Source organism: Elaeis guineensis, chromosome 1 (genome assembly GCF_000442705.2).
Source record: "Elaeis guineensis isolate ETL-2024a chromosome 1, EG11, whole genome shotgun sequence".
Lineage (NCBI taxonomy): Eukaryota > Viridiplantae > Streptophyta > Magnoliopsida > Arecales > Arecaceae > Elaeis > Elaeis guineensis.
In genome coordinates this window covers 153499232-153526080 of record NC_025993.2, presented here as the reverse complement: position 1 = coordinate 153526080, position 26849 = coordinate 153499232, and the positions used below count along the sequence as shown (strand labels likewise).

Genomic DNA, 26849 nt, shown 5'->3' with positions numbered 1-26849 from the left:
AGCATCCTAAAATGGTGGTATCTCTTCTGTTATGAGACTAATCCAGAATCAGATAGGTCAAGAAGTTAGCGCAAGTTCATTACCACATTTGAAATCTGAATCATTGTTTTGAACTTTTTGCAGGCAAGTACAGCTGCATTATGTACTTCTGGTACTGGTGTTATGGAATTACAGCTAGCAGGGTTACCCTGCATAGTTGCATATCAAGCGCATTTGTTGACAGAATGGTTGATCCGATACAAGACGAAGTTAAACTTTATCTCCCTTCCCAACATTATTTTGAACTCGGCCGTTCTACCTGAAGTCCTTTTCCGTGCATGCACATCTGAAAATCTAGCTGCAATTCTTAGGTAATACTTCTTGCTTATTTCCATTTTTCAGGATTTTATCCTTTTAATTTGCTTCTCTTTTGATGTGGGAGTTGGGGCCTAGTATCATTGCATCAATTTTTACAAAAAACATTTTACATCTAAAGCTCCAAATATCTATCACATGCTATGTGAAACAATTTGATGAAAAAGGATCAATGAGGAACCATTTACAGCCAATATCTGGCCTCTTCTGGCATCCTGGTGCTATAGTTCCACTGACAATTGAAACATCATTGACCATCGAGATGTGTGAGAACCCTTAGGGTCCTGAGTTTGGCTCACCAGACCCATTTACTCTTGTTGATACATTTCAGGATGGTCATTGTCCTTTCCTACTTCCCAGATTGACATAATTGTGTAATTGGTAATATATCTCTGTGGTTGACCCTGCAGCAGAGTAGTTACTGACGACAATGTTCGTGATCGGCAAGCTTCAGCAGCGCAAAAGGTCCTCGAACTTCTCCATCATCCCAGTGAAAGCATAAGCAGTTCAGTTCTTCGAGAATCTGGTTTGTCATCCACATTTTGCTGCCCTAGCATGATTGCTGCATCAAAAACACTGGATGCAGAACTGCGAAGATCCGATCAAAGTTAATTATTTTGGCTTCTCAAAGATCAACATAGACTACTTATTTATTTTTTCTGCATGCAATTTATATTGATGTTTTAGGATATTCTTTTTGGATATATGCAAAAGGATAATTTTGAAAACTAGCCCTCGTCTGTTTTAACATTTGAATGGAAGACCACACTGGGCCTTAGGCCCTCATTTTCTCTGAAAAGAAGCATTTGACTGTAAGACACCATGGTTACTAAATTTTAATTTGGGACTTTCGCTTTATGCATGTATTCTCCAATTGAATTGGGTCTGTTACTCTTTAAGTCAAACGCTATAATCAAAGAGACAGGATCGACGACACCTGAGTTGGGCTTGATCAAATTTTGGCCCATTCCGATTAATTAGCAATTGGAGGATTTGTATTGGTCATACTTTTACCACACTTGCCATTTCTACATGATTTTTCAGAGGAAAAACTGCACCAGATATTCCAAAGCTTAAGCTTGTTGTTGCTTAAGACAGACATTAGTGGCTGACCTAATGAGTGGGAGAATCCAAAACCCGTACTGCATGTTTGGTGGCTTCAGCCAGTGAATGTCATATTTCAGATGTCGTTCGGGTAAGGGAAATGGGGTAGGTTGAGGACCTGAGGTCATGTAGATGAAACAGGGAACTCCTCCGAAGGATGATTGTGAGCTAGCTACAGATGCGGTCATCAGTTCAAAGGTGTTCAGGCTGTAGTTCTTGGCACAGAAATGTAACATTGGTGAATTTAAGATCCAAATTATCATGTAAGGACCTTCAGAAAAAGTTGCCTGGTCATTTAACATTTTCCATGTGAGAATTTTACATTAATAAATTATTTTTCAAGAATCTGCAGCATTTTTTTTGATTATAAATTAAGGATCTATTTTTTTATAGATAAATATCATAAAAAAATTAATCAATTTTTTTATTGATCAATTTATCCATATTTTTATGTTTTTCAAGATGGATAAGTTACTTTTTTATAAATAATACTTACCTATGAAACGAAGAAAAATTTTATCTACATAGAAGATGGCTAATCATTTTTCTATCAACCGGCAAAATAATCTTGTTAATTCATTCCTAATATATCTTTAATCTAATAATATAATATAATATAATATTTATATAATATATTATAATAATATAATACTACAACAATAATATACTATAATATATTATAATAATATTATATATTATATATTAATATTTTATAAAATATTATACTATATTATTATATATAATAATGTTATAAAATATATATTATATTATATTAATATAACATATTAATATAATATAATATTATAATATATTAATATTTTATATTATAATAATATAATAATATATTATATTATTATATGTAATAATGTATAATAATATAATATAGTATAATATGTTACAATATAGTATTATATACTATAATAATATATAACAATATAATAATATATTAATATATTATGATATATATAAAATATTACAATAATAATAATATAATATAATTTATATATAATGATATATATTAATATATTATATTATATTATAATAATATAATATAATATAATATTTATATAATAAAAGATATTATGAAAAATATAGATAGATCATAATAACTTATTCAGAAAAATAATAATATAAAAGAACATGATCAATAGATTTTTGAACTATTTTTTAATATATAAAAAATATAAATAAATTATTTTATTATTTAAATATTATTTAATAAATATTTATTTCAAAAAATATAATTTTTTAAATAATTTTTTATCTGTAAAAAAATGAATTTTTAAAAATATTGTTTGGGACTGGAGGGTTGGTTTGGGACTGGAAGGTTAGACCGGCACTTATTTGGAGGGACAAAAATAAATTGTAAGAGGTTGATGCCTTCTCGTCGCAGTAGCAAATTCAGCATGCAAGTGCAATTCACATTGGTGCGGTTTCCAATGGTACAGAATATTTCGAAACCTTCCTGAAAGATTAAACAAGAATCGAAATAATTTACATTTGAAAAGAACACGAAGTGAAAAATTACGGTTCATTAATAGATGTCTTCATATACTTATTCAATAAAAAGGAGGTTCAAGATTCTTTTAAAGTGGTTAACAAAAATAATCACATGACCAACAGCAATAAACAACTTTTTATAGCACATCAGCTGTGTTGGGATATACCGATCAACCTCTGTACGCCGACTTATCCTCGGATCTGTCCGACCGACGTCCGACTCTACCGATCGGACCGACCGATGACTCCGACGATGACTGCCGACAATGGCTGCCGATAATATCCGACCGAAGGTATGTCGGTCGAACAGACCCATACTATTTCCGACCGACCAAGTGACCGAGCCCAAATCACCGACTCACTGTCGGGGGACAGCCGACGTCCGACTTCCGCAAGGCATCAGATCAGCCGACGGTGTCTCCGGATCATCATCCGACGTCCCGACAGTCGAATACCGACATATAGTCGGCCAGCCCACCCAAACGCCGTATGACCGCTATGGGCAGTTGTCCTGTCAAGGACATGCGGCATGGCCGCCCTGAGGCATTGTCCTGCCAAGGACATAGATTGATCGCAGTGACTTGACAGCCCACGGTGATTTGACAGCCCCCAATGATTTGACAACTTTTCAGTTATCTGCACCATTAATGGCGGGATCATACCGCGTTCTACTATAAAACGGGGTAAGGCAACAGTATTGGTAGGTCCTAAGTTCTAAGTTTGGGGCAAACTTTCTCAAGCTCTCAGAAGCGCTTCTAAGCTCTTGAACTCTCTTTCTCTCTCTCCCGTTGAGCCCCTGATTTTTCACTGTTGCCTAGTCTCCTCTCTGACTTGACCGTCGGAGGGTCCCCACCGGAGGCATCTCCGGTCTGTGAGGATTTTTCTTGCAGGTGCGCAACACCAGCGATCGGGTGACGGGGGGATTGGCCGCAACAGATTTGGTGCGCCAGGAAAGGGTACTCGACAGAGGTAAGCCAGCGAGCTCTACAGAGCTTGAAAAATCTCTCGAAATGATGAAAATCAGAGCTCAGCAATCGAGAGCTACCAGGTCGGCGAGGCGCTCTTCCCGTCGGGAAGAGGCTCCTCCTTCACCTTCCATGGCGGAGCCCAGCTCTCCGCATCCGGTGGTAACTACGGAGGCATAAATCGCGGCGATCGTGCGGCAAATGACCATTCTGACGGACGCGGTCAAAAACCTCCAACAGCAACTAACTCAGTTGCCGCAACCGTCGATGGAACAACTGGCGGCGCACCCTATGCCGTTCAGAAGCAGCCGCCGACGTTCGCATCAGCTTCCGTCTTCTCTTCAAGAGCAACCGTCTACGCATTCCCACCGAGAAGGGGTGAGACGGCCACGACGCGACACCCACCGGTCTCGACGTCCTTCTTCTTCCTAGTTGGAGCGGGCGAGGAAGGAGAAGCGGCCACGGACACCATCCCACTTACTCTCAAGTTCATCGGGAGGTTCGACCCCTGATGTCTCACAACACCGACGGTTGGATGACTACGAACGTAAGTTCGAAGAAATCGACCGTCGGCTTGTCCAACTCCAGGTGGATGATCAGAAGTCTTCAAACGACGTCGACTTTCGGACCACCCAATCTCTCTCCTGATTTATCCTCGACGAGCCGATCCCTAGTCGGTTCAAGATGCCTCACGTGGAGCCTTACGACGGCTCCACCGATCCAGTTGACCATCTGGAGAGCTACAAGGCTCTCATGACAATTCAAGGGGCGACCGATGCCCTCCTCTGCATCGGCTTCCCCACCACGCTCCGTAAAGCTGCTCGGGCCTGGTACTCTGGCCTCCACTCAGGGAGTATCCACTCCTTCGGGCAGCTCGAGCATTCTTTCGTGGTCCACTTCAGCACAAGTCGGAAGCCGCCGCGAACCTCGGACAGTCTTTTCTCCCTCAAACAGGGAGAAAACGAGACGCTCCGACACTTCGTGGCGCGATTCAACGCGGCCACACTTGAGGTCCGGGATCTCAATGAAGACATGGCTATCTCGACCATGAAGAGGGGACTAAGGGATCCTGGTTCACCTATTCCTTGGACAAGATCCGCCTCCGGACGTATGCCGAATTGCTGGAGCGCGCGTACAAATACATGCGCACGGACGAAGGAGCTTTCGACCGATGCCTGACTGAAGGCACGGGCCAAAAGGAGAAGCGGAAGAAAAGTCGGGCTGCTGCTGAACCCAGCAGGCCCCCGACCGACAAACGGGTCTCGCCTCGACAACGGAGCCCGAGATCGCCCTGATTCAGAGTCCGAGATCGACGCATCGCAGGTATGATTCCACCCCGCTCTCTACTCCTCGTGCGCAGATCCTGATGGAGATTGAAGGAGTGAAATACCTGCGACGACCCCCACCTCTGAAGGCAAAGGGCCTCGACCGGAGGAGATACTGTCGATTTCATCGGGGCCACGGTCACACCATCGAGCAATGCATCCAACTCAAAGATGAGATAGAGGCCCTCATACGATGAGGGTATCTCGAAAAGTATCGAAGAGATCCGCCGGCTCGATCTCTTCCCGACCGACAACCCCAACCGACTGAAGAGGCAGCGAATAATCAGCCTACTGCTGGAGTCATCAACATGATCTCCAGACGACTGGATCGAGGAACGACTGCTGAAGGGGAGTCAGCGAAGAGGCCACGCCAGGACGATGTAATCATCTTTACAGATAAGGATGCTCAGAGAATCCAAACTCCCCATGATGACACTGTTGTTGTCTCGACAACAATAGCGAACTATGATGTAAAAAAGATTCTTGTTGATAATGGAAGCTCGACTAATGTTTTGTTTTACTTGGCCTTTTTCCGAATGCGGCTGTCGACCGACCGACTCCGGAGAGTTTCTACACCCCTAATGGGTTTCGCCGGGGAAGCCGTCACAGTGAAAGGAGAAATTACTCTTCCCGTGACAGTTGGGGCCGAACCGCGACAAAGCACCGTTCATATGATATTCACGGTCGTCCAAGTACCTTCGGTCTACAACGCCATACTTGGAAGATCCGAACTAAACACCCTCAGGGTGATAGTCTCGACATACCACTTGCTGGTCCGGTTTCTGACTAAAAACGGAGCCGGAGAATTATGCGGGGATCAACAACTCGCCCGGCAGTGCTTCCAAATCTCTACTCAAAGCAGTGAATCAAAGGACTCCCTAACGGTCGACAAACTGGACCAACGAAAAGAGGAGGAGCGGGGTGAACCGGCTGAACAGCTGATTTCCATCCCGATGATCAAGAATCCTGAACAGGTCGTCTGGGTCGGATCGCAGTTGTTCGACCCAGAGCGACTGCAGCTGATAGAGCTGTTGAAAGCTAACACCGACGTATTTGCTTGGTCGGCAGCGGATATGTCCGGCATACCTCCGAAAATAATGACTCACCGACTCAACATCGCCCCTGACGTGAAGCTGGTGAGACAGAAGAAACGGACTTTCGCCCCCGAAAGACAAAAGGCCATCGACGAGGAAGTGGACAAGCTACTCGAGGCGGGCTTCATCAGAGAAATCACGTATCCCGACTGGCTCGCAAATATCGTCATAGTGAAGAAAGCCAACGGGAAGTGAAGGATCTGTATCGACTACTGTTGCTCCTAGATTGATTTTGATGATTACAAAGCAGATTGAAGGGATACAAACAATTGAAAAAGTCCTTATGCTCTTCAAGGGCAAAATTGTAATTTCACTAAAATCCTGATTTGATAGTACCATTTGGTAGAACAAATGATTTGAAATCTATTGGTGAAAATTTTATTGTGTTTGGACTTATATTTTTGAAGTTATGAAGGTTTGAAGTGCATGAGTCGACTCATGAGTCAACTCATGGCACTATGAGCTGAATGGCACGCAAAAATTCCCATGGCACACTGGATTTTTGGCTTGGCACGACCTGTGAGTCGACTCATGAGTCGACCCACAAGGCATGAGTCGACTCATGAGTCGACCTCTGCTGATTTGGGCCAAAAAATCCAGAAATCCAAGTTTCTGGTCTTTGCAACAGAAGTCGACTCATGAGTCGACTCCTGATGCATGAGTCGACTCATGAGTCGACCCCTGCGACGGGAAATGTCAGTAATGGCTATTTTTTTGTCCGTTTTAATTGCCATTTATGCTTCCTAAAAATCCTCTAACGGCTCTTTATCTGCCTAAATTATTTTCTCTTGCTACTAATGCCATAAAATGCTTAAAATGGTGAAAGGAAATTGCAGATTAAATAGCAGATCAAAGTGCAAAGAAAAAGTGTGGAAATCGGGAGATCAAACGTGAGATCAAAAGAGAAGAGAGGATCCTAAATCTGAGATCAACGAAATATTCAAGAAGAAGAGAGAGGATCCACAATATTCAAGAGAGTTTGTGAAAAAGAAAAGCAAGAGCATTCAAAGAGAGAATCTTTCAAGTCGATTGTTTTCAACCTTGATCTAGAGATCGTTCAAAGCTTTCAAGAGATCTTCAATCAACAATCAACCTCTTCTCAAGCGTTCAACCGTTCATTCATCTTGAGAAAATCTGAAAAAGGGGTTCTTCATTTGAGTAAAGCTTTTATTGTTATATTTGCTCATTTAAGGAGCTGTTATTGTATTAATCTGTGCTCTAAATATTCTTACTCTTTGTGAGTTTTTGCTCTTGTTTTTGGAGGATTTCCAAAACAAGGAAAGGTTGATCCGAACCTGAAATCGGAGTGTTTTGGGTTTGCTTGTACCCGGGAAACAAGTGTTCTAGCTTGGGATAGCTAGGGTCGGAGTTTCCGACGTCCTGTATTCTAGCTTGGGATAGCTAGTGTCGGAGTTTCCGACGTTTTGTATTCGGGTTGAATACAAAGGATAGTGGATTAAAATTTCCAAGTGGGATCTTGGGGAGTGGACGTAGGTGCAAGGTTAGCACCGAACCACTATAAATCCTTGTGTTTGTGGTGTGCTTTATCGCTTTATCTTATTTCTTTATTATATCCTTGCATTACTGCTTTAGTTAATTAATATTGATTTAAAGCCATTGTTTTGTTCTTCATAAGTTATCTGTTGGGCTTAAAATTTTTAGAAACCCAATTCACCCCCCCTCTTGGGTTGCATAGCTGGGCAACAAGTGGTATCAGAGCCAGTGCTCTAGCCCTTCTTTGATCTAACAATCAAAGAGCCAAAGATCTATGGCAACCCATGTTGGAACTTCTCTAGCTGAGGGGCAATCAACAAACCGACCTCCACTTTTCAATGGGTCTAATTACACCTATTGGAAAGCTCGGATGAAGATTTTCATACAAGCACTCGACTATGATATGTGGAGTATCATAGTGAATGGTCCTCACACACCCACCAAGATTATAGATGGTGAGGAGTCAACCAAATCCGAGAAAGAATGGGATGAGGTTGACAAGAAATTGGCACAATTAAATGCCAAAGCTATGAATGTTCTTTATTGTGCACTAGATGCTAGTGAATTTAATCGCATTTCTACTTGTGCATCTGCTAAAGAAATATGGAATAGGTTAGAAGTCACCCATGAGGGAACAAATCAAGTAAAAGAGTCTAAAATAAACATGCTTGTACATAAATATGAATTGTTCAAAATAGAGCATGATGAGTCCATAACTGCTATGTTTACTCGTTTTACTGATATAATCAATGGTTTAAAGAGTCTTGGCAAATCTTATACTAACAGTGAACTTGTAAGGAAGATTCTCAGGTCACTGCCAAGAACTTGGGAAGCCAAGGTGACTGCCATCCAAGAAGCAAAGGACTTGAACACTCTACCTCTAGAAGAGCTTCTTGGATCCTTGATGACTCATGAACTTAGCATGATGCAACATCAAGAGGATGAAATCAAAAAGAAAAGAACCATTGCCCTCAAATCCACAACTTCACCTGATTATGAAACAGATGACTCTGAAGATGAAGATCAGGATGAGGAGATGGCTCTCATCACCCGGAAATTCAAGAAGTTTCTAAGAAAAAGGAAACAGGGGATGAGAAAGAAATTTACAAAAGGGGATCAAAGCATAGAAAAGGAGAAAGATCAAACCCCTATATGCTACGAGTGCAAGAAGCCAGGACATTTCAGATCCGAATGTCCTCAATTGAAGAAAGGTCCAAAGAAATTCAAAAAGAAGGCAATGATGGCGACCTGGAGTGCGAGTGATGACTCAAGCTCCGACGAGGAAACCTCAACCGAACAAGCCAATCTGTGCCTGATGGCACATGAGAATGAGGTAACTTCTGAATCCACTAGTGAATTTACTTTTGAAGAATTGCATGAAGCTTTCTATGATTCAATTGATGAATTAAAGAAACTAGGGAAGAAAAACAAAGAGCTGAAATTGAAAAATCAATCCTTAGTGAAACAAGCTGAAATTCTTTCAATTGAAAAATTCACATTGATTCAAGAAAATCAAAACTTTAAGGATGAAATTAACAGGCTGAAATCTATAGTAGATAAGTTCACCTTAAGTTCAAACAAGCTAAATATGATCCTTGATAATCAGAAAGCTATATATGATAAGGCTGGACTTGGTTATAAACCCCTGAAGAAACAAAAATTTTTGAAGGATATTTATGCAAATTATTCAAGCAAAAAGCCTACAAATATTACTTGTTTTAAATGTGGAAGAATAGGACATAAATCATACACATGTCTTATTAACAAATATGCAAACACAAAGAAAATATGGGTTCCAAAAGGAACCATTCTGACTAACCTGAAAGGACCCAAGAAAGCTTGGGTACCTAAGACAGAAACTTGATCTGTGCTTGCAGGTGTGTCTAGCATCCCAAGAAGGAAACAGGAAATGGTATCTTGACAGCGGATGCTCGAGACACATGACTGGTGATGAATCACAATTCATCACGCTTGATGCTAAGGATGGAGGGATGGTCACCTTTGGAGATAATGGCAAAGGAAAGATCATCGGGATAGGTAACATTGGTATCACTCCCTCCAAATACATTGAGAATGTTTTACTTGTTAAAGGTTTAAAGCATAACTTACTTAGCATTAGTCAATTCTGTGATAAAGGGTATAAAGTAAGTTTTGAATCATCTGTATGCATTGTGACGAGTCCTATTAACGATGGCATTAAATTTATAGGACATAGGCATGGCAATGTTTATATGGTAGACTTGAATGATTTAACTAAATTAGACATGCAATGCCTAGTTTCCTTAAATGCTAAAATAAATGAGACTAGTTGGCTGTGGCATCGTAGACTTGCACATATTAGCATGCATTCTCTTTCAAAATTAATCAAAAAGGATTTAGTTCTCGGTTTGCCAAAATTGAATTTTGAAAAGGATAGAATTTGTGATGCATGCCAATTAGGTAAACAAACTAGAGTATCATTCAAATCCAAAAACACTATTTCAACTTCTAGACCTTTAGAGCTCTTACATATGGATTTATTTGGACCAACTAAAACCACTAGTCTAGGAGGAAAACGATATGGATTTGTATTAATTGATGATTACTCTCGTTTTACTTGGATTTTCTTTTTAGCTCACAAAAATGAAACTTTTCAAATTTTCACGAAATTTCATCGAAAAGTCACTAATGAAAAAGGGTTTTCAATTCAAAATATTAGAAGTGATCATGGAACAGAATTTGAAAATCATGACTTTGAAAATTTTTGTGATGAAAATGAAATTGGCCACAACTTCTCTGCTCCTAGGACACCCCAACAAAATGGGGTAGTTGAAAGGAAAAATAGAACCTTAGAAGAAATGGCCCGTACCATGCTCTGTGAAAGCAACCTTCCAAAATATTTTTGGGCGGAAGCTATTAACACAGCATGTTACATTTTAAATCGTGCTTTAATAAGACAATTTTTAAAGAAAACCCCCTATGAACTTTGGAAAGGAAGAAAACCAAATATTGCCTATTTTCATGTTTTTGGTTGCCGATGTTTTGTATTAAATAATGGCAAAGAAAAACTTGGTAAATTTGATGCAAAATCAGATGAAGCAATCCTTCTAGGTTACTCCTCCACTAGTAAAGCATTTAGAGTGTTCAACAAAAGAACCTTAGTAGTTGAGGAGTCCATACATGTTGTCTTTGATGAATCTAACGATCTTCCTTCAAGGAAGAATAAGGGTGTTGATGATGCAGATCCACTAATAGAAGGTATGAAGGAGATCACTCTAAAAGATTCAGCAACTCCAGAAGACAAGGATCAAGAAGATGAACAAAATGAGAAAGGTGAAGAAATTCAAGAACAACCTCAAGGTACAAATGACTTACCCAAGGAATGGAGGTATGTTCACAACCATCCTAAGGAATTAATTATCGGTGATCCTATGTATGGGGTAAAAACACGTTCTTCACTTAGAGATGTACTTAATCATTGTGCTTTTGTATCTCAACTTGAACCTAAAACTTTTGAAGAAGCTGAAAATGATCATAACTGGATTAATGCTATGCAAGAAGAACTCAGTCAATTTGAAAGAAATAATGTTTGGACCTTAGTGAAAAGACCTAAAGATTAATCAATAATTGGCACAAAATGGGTCTTTAGAAACAAATTAGATGAGCATGGAAATGTAATTAGAAATAAAGCAAGACTGGTTGCTAAGGGATATAATCAAGAAGAAGGAATTGATTTTGATGAAACCTTTGCACCGGTTGCTAGATTAGAAGCCATTAGACTTCTACTTGCTTATGCTTGCTTTATGAAATTCAAACTATTTCAAATGGATGTTAAAAGTGCATTTTTAAATGGATATATTTCTGAAGAAGTATATGTAGAACAACCCCCTGGATTTGAAAATCATGCTTTTCCCAATCATGTCTTTAGATTAAATAAAGCTTTATATGGTCTAAAACAAGCACCTAGAGCATGGTATGAAAGGCTAAGCAAATTTCTACTAAATAATGGTTTCTCAAGAGGCAATGTAGACACAACCCTATTTATTAGAAGAAACCAAAATGATATGCTAATTATACAAATTTATGTTGATGACATAATTTTTGGGTCTACTAATGAATCCCTTTGTCAAGACTTTGCTAAGCTTATGCAGGGAGAGTTCGAGATGAGCATGATGGGAGAACTCACTTTCTTTCTCGGACTCCAAATCAAACAATCAAAAGAGGGAATCTCCATCACCCAAAGCAAGCACACCAAGGAACTACTCAAAAGATTTGGAATGGAGAACTGCAAACCTATTGGCACACCAATGAGTCCCTCAAGTAAGCTTGACAAGGATGATGAAGGTAAAAGCGTAGACTTAAAATACTATAGAGGTATGATTGGCTCATTATTATATTTAACTGCAAGTAGGCCTGATATCATGTTTAGTGTTTGCTTATGTGCAAGATATCAATCTAATCCTAAGGAATCTCATTTGAATGCTGTTAAAAGAATCCTTAGATACTTAAATGGTACACAAACTATAGGGTTATGGTACTCTAAGGACTCACAAATTAATTTGTTAGGATATTCTGATGCTGATTTTGCTGGATGTAAATTAGATAGAAAAAGCACAAGTGGAACTTGCCAATTTCTTGGAGTTAACCTAATCTCTTGGTTTAGCAAAAAACAAAATTCGGTGGCACTGTCTACGGCTGAGGCCGAATACATTGCAGCCGGAAGTTGCTGTGCTCAAATCTTGTGGATTAAGCAACAACTCGAAGATTTTGGAATCAAACTTAATGAAACACCAATAAAATGTGATAATACAAGTGCTATAAATCTATCTAAAAATCCAATACAACACTCAAGATCTAAACATATTGAGATAAGACATCATTTCATAAGAGAACATGTTCAAAACAAAAATATAATTCTTAAATATGTTTGCACTGAAAATCAATTAGCCGATATCTTTACAAAGGCCCTTAGTGAGGATAGATTCTGTGAAATTAGGAGAAATCTAGGAATTCTAGATCCATTTGCCTAAACTTCTCTTAATTATTATCAAATATTCTTAGAGCTCAATTTCCAACAACTATCCTGGTTCCAAAAGCTCAGTTTTATCACTCTAAAAACTTATCATTGAGCAAAATTCTTTCTCCCAAAATTTTGAATTTTTCTGGAATTTATTTGCATTTTTCCTGATTTTCTGAACTTCATGAGTCGACCCCCATGAGTCGACTCAATGGCAAACTTGTAAATCCCACCAACTTCCATCGGGTTCATTGTTTTTAAAACGGGAAACCTTGTTTATGAGACGACTCATCTTCTCGTCGTCTTCCTTCCGAAAGCCGTCCTCTCCAACTCTTTTTGCTCCAAATCCAAGGATCAATTCTGAGGCAATTCTCCCTCCTCCTCTCCACCAAAAATCGCCTCCTTGAAAAGGATTTTTCTGTGCTTTCTCGCAGTGTTAGGCGCGGGTGGAACGTGCCCTAGAACTTCACCGTTCATTCAAAATCCACTTCTTTTCTCCACCAAAATTCTTCTTTACTCTTTTGTGATCCCTCCTCCACTGAATTCAAGTCTTCTTGTCTGGATATGGCTCCAAAGATAAAACTTCCCCAAAGAAGGAAATCAATCCGAGAGCCTGAGAAAATTGTCCGAAAGAAAAGGCATGCTCAGTCTTCCACTGTTCCCAATCCAGTTTCAGTACCTGCTCAAGGTCCCTCTCAACCCTCCATAAGCCCCAGTGTAAATCTTCTTTCTGATAGAAAAGTAGAAACCGGGAAAAATATAGATTTTCGGTTCTTTGAGAAAGAAGGCTTTACTTTTGCTACCAAGATCAAAAATCAAGGATGGGAACTTTATTGCTCTCTTAAGGAAGTCACCTATGTTGATCTAGTCAGAGAGTTCTACCAGAACATAAATTATGGAAACGGGTCTGTGACTTCAACTGTAAAGGAGATTGACATCTGTTTGGATTCTAGGATATTGGGAGAGATACTTCAGTTGCCTAGTGAAGGATACTCATATATGGAACTCCCAATTAAAGAAGAAGGGATCAGAATTATCTTAGGAGAAGATTTTTCAGGAAGTTTAAACAAATTGGAAGCAAAGCTACTGTCCATTGAGATGAGGGTCCTGCATCAGATTGTGACAAAACTATTCTTTCCTAGGAGTGGTAGACATGACTTACTATCTGGCAGAGATGTATGTGTCATGTTTCATATCATCACTCAGACCCCCCTAAACCTCCCTACACTTATGATAGAGGCCATGAGAGAAACTTTGAACAGATCCAAGGCACACTTGCCTTATGGTATGGCCCTTACTAGAGTTTTTAGGAGGTTTGGAGTTAGCTGTGAGGGGGAGACACCTACCAAGCTCTCACATGTGGACACTTTCAACCAACACAGCCTGCACCGAATGGGAATTACAAAGACTGTTGGTGGTTGGATCAAGGGCTCTGAAGAAAGAGCTGAGGAAAGAGCTGAAGACAGAACTGAAGGCAGAGTAGAAGAAGAAGGTCCATCTTCTCCTGTACATGATTTCAGGGCAGCTTCACCAGATACCCAGTTCATTCATGATACTGAGGCTGGCCCTTCTGAGTTTACTAGGATGCCCACACCAGTGTATCAGCCAGAGAGCAGAGCACCTCATTCAGAGTTCAGACTGGCTGACGATCAGATCGAGCATATATCTCAGCGTGTGGCTTCTTTGTTGTCTAGCCAGTGGAGTAGTACTTCTTTTGCACCTGGAGCTACTTCTTCTGATCAGACCATTACTCCCCACATCTCCACTATATTTCAGATGATTTCAGATCAGTCCGTCAGGATACAGCAGCTTGAGGATACAGTCTGGAGACTTACTGGCAGAGTTCTTGACTTGCAGGGGCAAGTCCTTGCATTGGCCCATCCCCAGCCACAGGAGTCTACCATTGAGGTCACAGACCTCACTGCAGAGGCTGGAAGGCTCAGAGGAGCACTAGAAGGTGGATATGAGCTACTGAGGAAAGAGATCAGAGGATCGAGTGAGCATGCTACCACCCAGTTCACTGCTCTACTTCAATCTGTTTCCAGAGCACTGAACGTACTTGATTCTATCAGACTCATGGTATCAGCCCTAGTATCTCAGCGTTCTCAGCCTCCAAGTTCATTTCGTTCTCCTACTCGTGGCAGAGGCAGACGGGGTAGAGGACGCACTTCTGATCCATCATCTTCTCATACTATATCTGATGACTCCGATCATTGACTTATCTTGATTTTTACTAGATTCTAGGAGTTAGTGTCTTGTTCTAGGATCTATAACTTGGGGCCATGTATTGACATTTAGCTGGTTGAATTTTTTGAAATAATTATGATATTAATGGAATCATCTTTTACCTATATTTCTACCTCTTTGTAATGATTATATTTTGGTTATATTTCAATCTCCGTTACATCTGTTGAAATATTATCTTCTCCTTATTGTTGTTTGCTATTGATAATTGCTATATTAAGGGGGAGCAAACATCTGTGAAAAACTCTAAAGAGGAAGAAATTAAAGAATATTTTCAGAAAAGGAAAAGAAAGAGTTAACTATGTTTGATGATGTCAAAAAGGGGGAGAAATTAAAATTAAATAAAAAAATGGAAATTAGACAAAAAGCAAAACCCTAAATTATGAGAAAAAGGGGGAGAAATTAAATTAAAACAAATATTAAAGAAATTAAACAAATATTGAAGAAATTAGACAAAAACAAGGATTGAAAGATTAAACAAAACTTTGAGAAATTTTGATATCGAAATTTGGTATCAGACAGAGAAATTTGGTATCAGACAGAACTTTAATCCATCAAAAGCAAAATCATGAGTACAATGCAAATAAGTATTTTTTTTATATATATGCTCTGATATTCAAACTTGCTTTTGAAATTTTACTCACCTTGAGACATCAATAAGAAATTTGTTTTACTCTGATACATCCTACAATTTCTTTCAACTTGATCTGATACATGATAACATTTGATCCGATACAGTGTGAAGGTTTCTCTAAAATATTATAACATTTGCTCTGATACTGTATGAAATTTTCTCTGATACATTAAAAATTTTCTTGCTCTGATACATTATAAAATCTTTTCTGATATCATTGTAAAAATTATTTTTGCTCTGATACATAGAAAAAGTTATTTATCTTCTCTTGCTCTGAAATATCTTGAACTCAAAATGATCTAATACCCTTTTCAAATCTTTAAGAAAATGGACAAACTATTTTTGCATTTATATTACATGCCAAAAGAATCATACTCTTTTCAAGCATATACACCCATAATGGATTCTTTTGAAATTAATGCATTAACATAAATATTTTTGTTCATATGTTTTGTCATCATCAAAAAGGAGGAGATTGTTGCTCCTAGATTGATTTTGATGATTACAAAGCAGATTGAAGGGATACAAACAATTGAAAAAGTCCTTATGCTCTTCAAGGGCAAAATCGTAATTTTACTAAAATTCTGATTTGATAGTACCATTTGGTAGAACAAATGATTTGAAATCTATTGGTGAAAATTTTATTGTGTTTGGACTTATATTTTTGAAGTTATGAAGGTTTGAAGTGCATGAGTCGACTCATGAGTCAACTCATGGCACTATGAGCTGAATGGCACGCAAAAATTCCCATGGCACACTGGATTTTTGGCTTGGCACGACCTGTGAGTCGACTCATGAGTCGACCCACAAGGCATGAGTCGACTCATGAGTCGACCTCTGCTGATTTGGGCCAAAAAATCCAGAAATCCAAGTTTCTGGTCTTTGCAACAGAAGTCGACTCATGAGTCGACTCCTGATGCATGAGTCGACTCATGAGTCGACCCCTGCGACGGGAAATGTCAGCAACGGCTATTTTTTTGCCCATTTTAATTGCCATTTATGCTTCCTAAAAATCCTCTAACGGCTCTTTATCTGCCTAAATTGTTTTCTCTTGCTACTAATGCCATAAAATGCTTAAAATGGTGAAAGAAAATTGTAGATTAAATAGCAGATCAAAGTGCAAAGAAAAAGTGTGGAAATCGGGAGATCAAACGTGAGATCAAAAGAGAAGAGAGGATCCTAAATCTGAGATCAACGAAATATTCAAGAAGAAGAGAGAGGATCCACAATATTCAAGAGAGTTTGTGAAAAAGAAAAGCAAGAGCATTCAAAGAGAGAATCTTTCAAGTCGATTGTTTTCAACCTTGATCTAGAGATCGTTCAAAGCTTTCAAGAGATCTTCAATCAACAATCAACCTCTTCTCAAGCGTTCAACCGTTCATTCATCTTGAGAAAATCTGAAAAAGGGGTTCTTCATTTGAGTAAAGCTTTTATTGTTATATTTGCTCATTTAAGGAGCTGTTATTGTATTAATCTGTGCTCTAAATATTCTTACTCTTTGTGAGTTTTTGCTCTTGTTTTTGGAGGATTTCCAAAACAAGGAAAGGTTGATCCGAACCTGAAATCGGAGTGTTTTGGGTTTGCTTGTACCCGGGAAACAAGTGTTCTAGCTTGGGATAGCTAGGGTCGGAGTTTCCGACGTCCTGTATTCTAGCTTGGGATAGCTAGTGTCGGAGTTTCCGACGTTTTGTATTCGGGTTGAATACAAAGGATAGTGGATTAAAATTCCCAAGTGGGATCTTGGGGAGTGGACGTAGGTGCAAGGTTAGCACCGAACCACTATAAATCCTTGTGTTTGTGGTGTGCTTTATCGCTTTATCTTATTTCTTTATTATATCCTTGCAATACTGCTTTAGTTAATTAATATTGATTTAAAGCCATTGTTTTGTTCTTCATAAGTTATCTGTTGGGCTTAAAATTTTTAGAAACCCAATTCACCCCCCCTCTTGGGTTGCATAGCTGGGCAACAACTACACCGACTTGAATCGGGCCTGTCCGAAGGATAGCTTCCCCTACCGAAGATCGACCAACTGGTGGATGTGACGTCCGGTTATCAACTGCTCAGCTTCATGGATGCCTTCGTCGGATATAACCAAATCCGGATGGCATCCGAGGACGAAGAGCATACGCCTTCGTGACCGCCAAGGGCCTCTACTGCTACAAAGTGATGCCCTTCGATCTAAAGAATGCCGGAGCCACCTACCAACTGTTGGGAATAGTGTCCCAAAGCCAATCGTCAGCCCGTTGACGGTTGTGCTCCTTTTGTATTAGTACATAAATTATAAATAAATAAAAATTATTTTGATATTTTTTTATCACAAATGTTTCATCTTCTAATGAACTCCTGTGTTGTGGTGAAGTCCTTAGGACTATTTAGGCTCGACAAAGGAGGATTTGTCACTTAGTCCTTAAACTTGTTCGCGACCAAATGATACATTGTTACCAAGGACGATAACGTTTATCGAGCATAGGTCGTTGTGTGCCATATGGGTTGGTTGTCCTCATAATCAAGGAGTGTGGAGATACTGGTATGACATACAGGTGAGATGTAATGGTACATCTACACTAAACATGACCGACTCCGGAGCTATTTCTGCTGTTAAGATTTGCTCCGATGGGATATGGGTATAAATATCCCTCCGACTTGAGACCGCCACGGTGACTTGCAAGCAACTCACTGCACTTAGGCACTGGACTACCTGAATTTCTAATTCAGTGACGGAAGGCTGCTGGATGTAGTCAAGTACTTGACTTGTCGGTGTGTGTGTCAAGATGGGATTGACCACTCCAGTTTAGGAGCTGTGTACAGTCGTGTTTCAATTTAGCAAAACCTTGGCTAGGGTAGTCCTAGTGAGGAGTCACAAGACTAATTGAGTTGAGCACGATTCGGATGATCTCATCAGGGTTGACAGTTTAACCCTGAGTCGTCCTAAACACAGGGGTCAAAAGGGATGAATTATGCGGTAACCATATTCACGTAGGTTCTGAATGTTGCGATTGTGACTATTCGACCTATCCGATCGTCGGGTACCATTGCTAGATGCTCACTTCGATTAGTACAGGAATTGGTTCCTGTGCTACCGGCTTAGGTTCGAACCTGCGGGGTCATACACATTAGAGGTTCCTTTCTGATCTGATGGCTGATTATGAGTCTTATGTGTCTGGGACTCTATGATTGAGAATTAGGATTCTCTGATCATGAGTTCTACACATTTTGGGTACCGGGGTCAAAATTTTGAATTTCAAATTTTGAATTTGAAATTTGAACTCTTTGATTAGGGTTTCATATCGATGGTCTCTGATGCCTAATTGCCCATCGGATTTTGACTCAATATTTATGAGAGGTTTAATTAGTGATTTGATCGCTAATTAACTCAATTTGATTGAGTAATTATTTTTAGACCAAGTTCAATTAAATTGGATTCAGTTTGGATTGACCCGATTAGGTTAAGTGTTGATCTAATCGCTAAGGTGGTTTAGTCCCTGATTTGATCAAGGGTTAGACTTAGTTAATTCCTGATTTGATTAGAATTTTATTGAGCCTAATTAAGCCTAATTGTGTTGGGTTTAATCTGATCTAATTGTGCTTAACCTATTTTAATTAGGTTGGCTCAATTTGAATCAAACCACCTTGTTTTAAATTTCCTGCGCCACCCAACTTCCTTGCGCCCATTTGAATTCACGAGAAGAAATTTTCTTGTGAATTTTCTCCCATGCAAAGCTCTCTCACGCCCATGTTTCTATGCGTCAATTATTTGGATTAACTTGGTTTGTTACCTATCCAAATTCAAAGGGGTTTTGAATTTGAATGGATAACCAAATAACCATGCACCAGCTTATCCTCTTTTGTCCGCCCTATATTCCACACGAGAAATGATTTCTCATGAAAGTCTCCACGCACAAAAAAAAAAAAAGAAAGAAGAGATAAGGGGTGTGGGAAGGTTCTAAAAAAATTTTGATGTGTTCAAAATTTTTCAAAATTTACCGAGAGGAGAGAAAAAGGAGAGAGAAGTGGGTGCAGGGTTTTTGGTGTGTACCCTAGGATTTCTACCTAGGGTTCGGGAAGTGAGATTGGTGTGCCACGAGTGTCATGAGTCCACCAAATTTCAGAGAGAGATCCATCAGCCTCTCAATCAATCGTGCAGATAATTCGGAGCGTCCGAGGAGTCGGCACACATCGATCGAAGGAGTTCGATCAACATCCGCAATCAAAAGGGTGAAATCACGAACTAGCATTCGTGAGGAGCCGATCAGATGGGAGCTTCGTGTGGATGATCCGCAGAGGCCAGACACTTGTGTGGCTGCGACGTGACAATCAGAGCCCCCCGATGGTGATCAAATTACGGTGATCGACTACCCGCAAAAGGTGATGTGTTCTGAATACAGTACAGTAAAAAGTTTATTGTTTCAAATTTGAATTTCAAATTAAATACATGCTGTTGTATCATATTTAGATCCTAGTATAGGATTAATTAGTATTAATTAATGAGATTAATTAATAATTTCGCTGTAAAATAGTAATTTTGAAAAAAATTTAAAATTACCATTTTGCCCCTGCACTGAATTTTCACTTAAAATGGTATCAGAGCATGGTTCTAGAATATGATATACATATGCATGCGTAGATTAAGGTGTAATCTATAAGTTTAAATTTGACTTACCATCGTTATCTTATCCGAATACGTCGGACAACGGATATTCGACTTACCGTCGTTGTCTTATCCGAATACGTCGGACACTACTCGACTATCAGACTCTACAGAATGATCGTGTCAACGAGCTACATTCAGTGAACTGGCCGACACTCGGCCTAACGTACACGCCCGACCAAAGTACGGGAGGCAGACACTCGACCTACAATCGGTACAGCTCTCGACCATCGGATCCTACGCTGTCTGTATGACGGTTGAGATGCCGACCTGCGATCGAGGCTTGCGCTGTCCTTGGCACGGCGCACGCTACTGACTACTTCGATCGGCTATGCTAAACTCTACCGAACGTCCTAACGAGATGTGTCGAAGCTACGACCTATACACTCAGGGATGGCTCGACAAATTAAATACTTTGAACCGCATGCAAGAAAAGTGTGAAAAGTCTTTGATTTTGTTAAGTTGAAATGACTTACAAAATTGGGCCGAAGCCCGGCTACAAAATTGGGACGAAGCTCGATTACAAATATCAAAGACAAAGCAGAAATAAAAAATACAAAGATAACGGAGCAGATACTCTAACTATTCATCGGAGTCGACTTCTTGCAACGGGTAGAGTTCGGGAGCCACCGGTGTGCCCGATCGGGTCGGAGAGGGACCGGGGGTTGGAGCCGCCTCACCTTCGGCAACTCGTTCCGTCAGCTGTGGGTCGGCCTCCTCCTCTGCGGCTTGGTCCTCCGACCCTGGAGCGACGATGCCGCTCAGGTCGAGCTTCGGGTGCAGACTCTGAATCGTATCTCGGGTGTCCTTGTACCCCACCCGATAGGAGGCGAAGCCGCTCTCAAGGAGCTCCTCCCGGTACTCATCCGAGCCATGGAAGTCCTCCACCGCCCGACTCAGCGCCTCCTTGGCCGACTCCGCCTCCGCCTTCGCTATGTTGGCGTCGGCTTGGGCGGAGGACAAGTTCTCCTCGGCTTTAGCCAGGTTCTCCAAGCTAACGCGAAGCTGTTCGCGCTCGGCCTCGAGCTCCCTGACGCAACCGTCCCGCTCGCGCCGCAGTCGGTGAACGAAGCGGGTCTTGCACCGAACCTGCTCGCGAGCTGACTGAAGTTCAACCTCCGAGGCGGCTAGGCCATTGGTCAGTCGGGAGATCTCCTCCTCGAGCCTAGCCTCATGGTCGACCGACAACTTCAGCTGGTCGACCAGCGTCGCCTTCTCAGCTTCGACGATCTCGGCCCTATTCTTTCAGGCCATCTGGACGTCGCCGAACCTCCGATACCCGGCCTCCAGCTCGGACATATTGTAGATCAGCTGCAGGTAGAAGGTCGGTTGTCAAAAAACTGAACTGATAAAAAACAATAATGAAGAGGAAAGAAGAAGAAGAGGAGCTCACCTGGATCATAGTCGGATAAAAGGAAGAAAGCATGTCGGTCACCGACCGACTCTTCATGATCTCCCGGTCGGCCGAGAGAATGGTTGCCTGGCACAACCTCCTAGCCAAATTATGGTTGGCCAGGGCCGACGCTCCTTCGGAAAGCTGAACGTCAGATGATGCGGTGTGTTTCGTCGACCTTGTGTCGTCGGCCGGCGCCATCGGGGCCTTCCCTCGTTCGATCGCCCAGGCCCGGAAGTCGGAGAGGGATGGGAAGCTAGAACTCGATTGAGTTCCTCCTGAGGGCACGACGGGAGCCGCCACAGGTCGTTCGGGCTCACGCGCTTCGGCCCGAACCTCTTCCATAGTCGGGGGAGTCGACACTCCTTCGGCTACCCCCTCTGCCACCCCTTCTTCGGACGGCACCCCAGGTGGCACCGCCGGAGCCGATAGGGCTATGACCGGCTCATAGCCCGATGCACATTCGGTGTCAGGCTGCACTGCCACCGTCGCAATGTCGGTCGGGGATGCTATCTGAGGCCTCTTGGGAGGCCACGAAGGTCCGGCCCCAGACGTCGATCTCTTCCTCGCCGCATGTTGCCGAATGTCAGTGTCTGTCAGCCTCACTCTCGGCAGCATGCCTACAATTTCAACAAAGGATCAGCACAAGTCCAAAGACAAATAAAAAGGACAAAAGAACGATCGACAGACTAAACTGTACCTAAACGGAGAACCAAACTCAGGCCGACGTCGTATAGAGCTTACTCGGTGACGAGCTCCCTCTGCTTCGGCATCGACACATCCTTCAGTCGGTGAAAATCCCCTCGGTCTTCAGCCTCCACCCGACTATTTTCGTTCGGCTGAGTCCGAGAGTCGGCCCAGCGGGAAGGGAACCCCCAAAGTAGCATAGAGGAAGCAAAGAAAAATTGGTTCTTCCACTCATGGATTGACGATGAAAGATCAGTGATGAACGAAAGATCCTTCCGGAGATTGAAGAACCACCACCCTTGGGCTTTCGGGTGGGGTCGGAGGATGAAGAACGCCCGAAAGAGAAAAATATAGGAAAAGGTCGGCAAAAGCCGACACAACAAAGCAAAATTGATTATCAACCGGACTGAGTTCGGCGCCAGTTGCATCGGACAAAGCCCATAGTAATCCAAGACGTTCCAGACGAACTTCGAAATCGAAAAATGAAGACCTGCCCGAAGGTCTTCGACATAAAAAACCACCTGACCCGGAGGCGGGTTGTTAACCCGACCCTCAGCCCCAGGGGTGAAGAGCTCGAACTGCTCCGGGATACTGTACTGCTCCCTGAGCCGTTCGACGTTTGCCCCCGAAAGTGAAGAAACCTCCACCTCCGGGGTCAACCGGGAATCGTCAATCAGGTTTCCCGACTGACTTCCTCGAGGAAAGGTTTTAGCCATAACGCTAGCCCCAGAAAGGAGAAAAAAAAAATGGTAGAGGAGAAAGGGTACAAGAAGACAAGAACGGGCAAAACTTCGAGAAGAGTTTTCAAAGGGAGAGCACGAAGATAACTACCTGGAACTAGGGGACAATTCGATAAGGCCTCAGCGCTAGGAATAGATTTGCAGCAAAAAGTAAAGTTTTGGATGTAAGTGGCCGCATATATATAAGGCCCTTCAACGGTCGAGATGAAAGCACGCCAAACCAGAGCTTCCCGGATGCCGACACGTGGCAGCGTCTGGGCCCTTCCTCAGTCCGATGGTTCGACACACCTGCCCCCAGATCGAGCCACGTCGCCTCCATCTGCGTGAACAGTTCCGGCCCAATAGCCCCCTGACATGTGGCAGAAAAGCCGTGTCTCGGGATTCATTAACCGACGGCAGTTCATGTTCTCAAGGAGACGGCGGTTCATGTTCCCAAGGAGACGGCAGTTCACGTTCCCGATGAGACGTCTAACACCGGATCGTTCGTTGGTACGGTCGTCAGAGTCGGAGCATGACGTGATGGATAACCACTCCTTTTGTCCGAAGCCATCGCCCATGTGGAAACGCTGGCCAACATGACATCCGACTCAGGAGTGGGGGGCAACTGTTAGGATATACCAACCGACCCCTGTACGTCGACAATGGCTGCCGACAATATCCGACTGAAGGTATGTCGGCCGAACGACCCATACTGTTTCCGACCGACCAAGCGGCCGAGCCCAAATCACCGACTCACTGTCAGGGGGCAGCCGACGTCCGACTTCTGCAAGGCATGAGACCAGCCGAGGTGTCTCTGGGTCATCATCCGACGTCCCGACAGTCGAATACCGACATATAGTCGGCTAGCCTACCCAAACGCCGTACGATCGCTATGGGCAGTTGTCCTGTCAAGGACATGCGGCATGGCCGTCTTGGGACATTGTCCTATCAAGGACATAGATTGATCCCAGTGTCTTGACAGTCCACGGCGATTTGACAGCTCCCGACGATTTGACAACTCTTCAGTTGTCTGCACCATTAATGACGGGACCATACCGCGTTCTACTATAAAACGGGGTAAGACAACAGTATTGATAGATTCTAAATTCTAAGTTTGGGGCAAACTTTCTCAAGCTCTTAGAAGTGCCTCTAAGCTCTTAAATTCTCTTTCTCTCTCTCCCGCTGAGCTCCTGATTTTTCACTGTTGTCTAGTCTCCTCTCTGACTTGATCGTCGGAGGATCCTCGCCAGAGGTATCTCTGGTTTATGAGGATTTTTTTTATAGATGTATGACACCGACGATCGAATGATGGGGAGATTGATCTCAACAAGCTGCAATTGTTATTTTCTAACTTGCAAGAAATTTTTAAATAAGCCATATACAGATCATAAAGAATTTTAGAAAGTATCATTTTCGGGTTGGCTAAAAAGAAAAGAGGATGCCGCAGCCGCTGGCCCCGCTTCCTTTCCTCCGCCAACGATATATTGGCACTTAGCAGTGCTAGAGTGGCGCATAAAAAGCCTCGTACAACTCCAACATGCGATTGACTCGTAACTCGTTTTTCTTATAAATAGTACCGATAAGATACGGGCTATTATATAGATATATATAGTGTGAGATTTCTGCGTCACTTTAGCTGCGAAGCGTGTTCTCGGTTGATACATATCTGGTGACACCATACGTGACGTTGCGATTATGCCATCACACCGTCCATCTTTTTAATCACACCGTCCAACTTACAAACAACAAAAAGTACCCCGTGTCCAGAAAGAAAACCTGCCTGCCCCCACGTTCCTTCAGGTGGGTTCGGGCTGTATCTTTTGTCCGATAGAATCATTGATCTTCTTTCGCGACATCGCCCGTCCGATTGCGCTTCACACGGCTCTCAAAGCATACCAACCTTTCCCTCGTAGATCTGGACGCAACATGGAACGCAATCCAACGGTGGATTCGCGCGAAGGAAGGTGAATCCTTCATTTCAACTTTCTTCGCGCGAAAGATACGGCGCTGTCCCCCTTCCGTCACGCCTGACTTTGCCGTCATACGTGACGTGATACGATGGGTTCCGGGCCAGGTCCATGTTGTCCCGCGGACGCACTCATATACAACTCTATGCGATCGTCAGATCTGCCGTCCGCTCTGCCTCTTCGAGTCCATCCTATCCGCTGGTATGCGGCGTCTCCGGCTCCGCAAGCCGGGCGCGGCACCAGGCGCATGGGGACCTATATATTTGTTGACCCAGAAGAATTCCTGCATGAAAGAACGAGAAGACGCATGCGGTGTGAAAGTCGATGGGGTAAATCAAACTATCACGCACATCGGATCTTTGGGCGGTTGATGGATACACGTGGAAAAGAAACGATCTAGGACCTTGTGCCCACTCAACGGAAAACCCCTTCCGATGGTCGCGGAGGTAACCAAAATAAAAACTCTTTGAATCTCTTATCAACTGCTCTAACTTGGAAAAAACCTCGAAGAGGTAACCTCTTCCATGGTCATCCATGTATCAAGAAGACTTGGTGCGTGGCCCGTAAACTACGTTCACGTAGTGTATATATATATATATATATATAGAGGAACAAACGGAACCCTTGGGCTAGATTTGTACCTTTGCCTCATGTGCAACCATGAAACGGATGCTACTGCGCGAATTGATCTATTTAATGGTGACGAATGGTACCGGCGACGCCTCCGAGGCACTCCCACCACGGCCACGAATGCTCTTCCAAGACGTCCACTGCACCTCCGGAGTCACATCAGAGAGAGCGCATCAGACGCACACAGCGTGGCACGATCGACGGTGATCGTTCCACGCCATGTGCGTCTCATGGCGCCCCTCTCGCTCCTCGTCCCTTCACCAAGGAGAGAGTGGGGGTAGGAGGAGGGCCATGAGGCCGTATATGTAGGCAGAAGAGATCTCTTCGGAATGACGAAAGGGACCTCCACGATAGGGTTGGATTTCGTGCGGCTCTGCAGTCGGTAGCTCCCGAGCGCGGATCCCCGCGGGGTGCGGTGCGCCTCTGGATACCGTCCATCGCAGGACGGACGGTATCCCGCGCGGCACCGCAGGGATCCGTAATCGTATTTTACACAGTGAAATGGCGGACCCCCTCGCCGTATATGATCGCAGCCTGACTTCTCTTTTTGTCGGCATAAGTGGCAGCATCCAAGCCGTCCGTGGGTGGTGGAATGAATGCCTGTGCTGCAAAGCGCCAGATAAGTTTGATTTGGTTGCGCCGGGCAGCGCAACGTGAGCCGAAAACGGAAATGCGAAGCGTCACCGCTCCATCCGATTTGGCGGTCAAATATATCCAAGTGGCATTTGGTTAATGGTCCAACTGTGATCTGCCCACACATCGACTTCCACATAGGACTGATGGAGGAACTTGGGGCTCTTTGAAATGGGCCGGCAACGAGCAGCAGCACTCCATCGCTGGGGATGTGGCATAATCATCTAGCGCCGCGGCTCTTGGTCTTGGCTTACCTGCTGTCGGCGCCGCAGGCCCGCGATGGGTCGGACGACGAGAGGTCGACACGTCGGCGGAAACCCCATGGGCCAGCTTGTGCTGGTGTGATATGACGGAGTCGGTCTGTTCTAAGTTTCGTGTCACCGTCCTTATCATCCCAGTCCAGTTGTCCGGGTCTGGAGGCTTCTCACTGCAGGCTAACGGAGTCCTCACTCCGTATTCGC

The 26849-nt window shown here is 42.7% G+C and overlaps 1 protein-coding gene and 1 long non-coding RNA gene across 2 annotated transcripts in view; one reads left to right on the top strand and one right to left on the bottom strand.

Moving 5' to 3' along the window:
- LOC105039087 (probable lipid-A-disaccharide synthase, mitochondrial) overlaps positions 1-1212 on the top strand; it is a 6100-nt gene extending 4888 nt beyond the window's left edge. Inside the window, exons 7-8 of the mRNA XM_010915085.4 lie at positions 124-350; positions 765-1212. Of these exons, the coding sequence (XP_010913387.1) occupies positions 124-350; positions 765-966 (429 nt within the window). The 3' untranslated portion in view covers positions 967-1212. The remainder of the gene's footprint in view (positions 1-123; positions 351-764) is intronic.
- LOC109505530 (uncharacterized) lies at positions 435-26849 on the bottom strand. The gene is made up of 2 exons (XR_830833.2): positions 25767-26849; positions 435-942 (listed from the first exon to the last, which is right to left on the bottom strand). It is a non-coding gene; the product is annotated as an uncharacterized lncRNA (long non-coding RNA).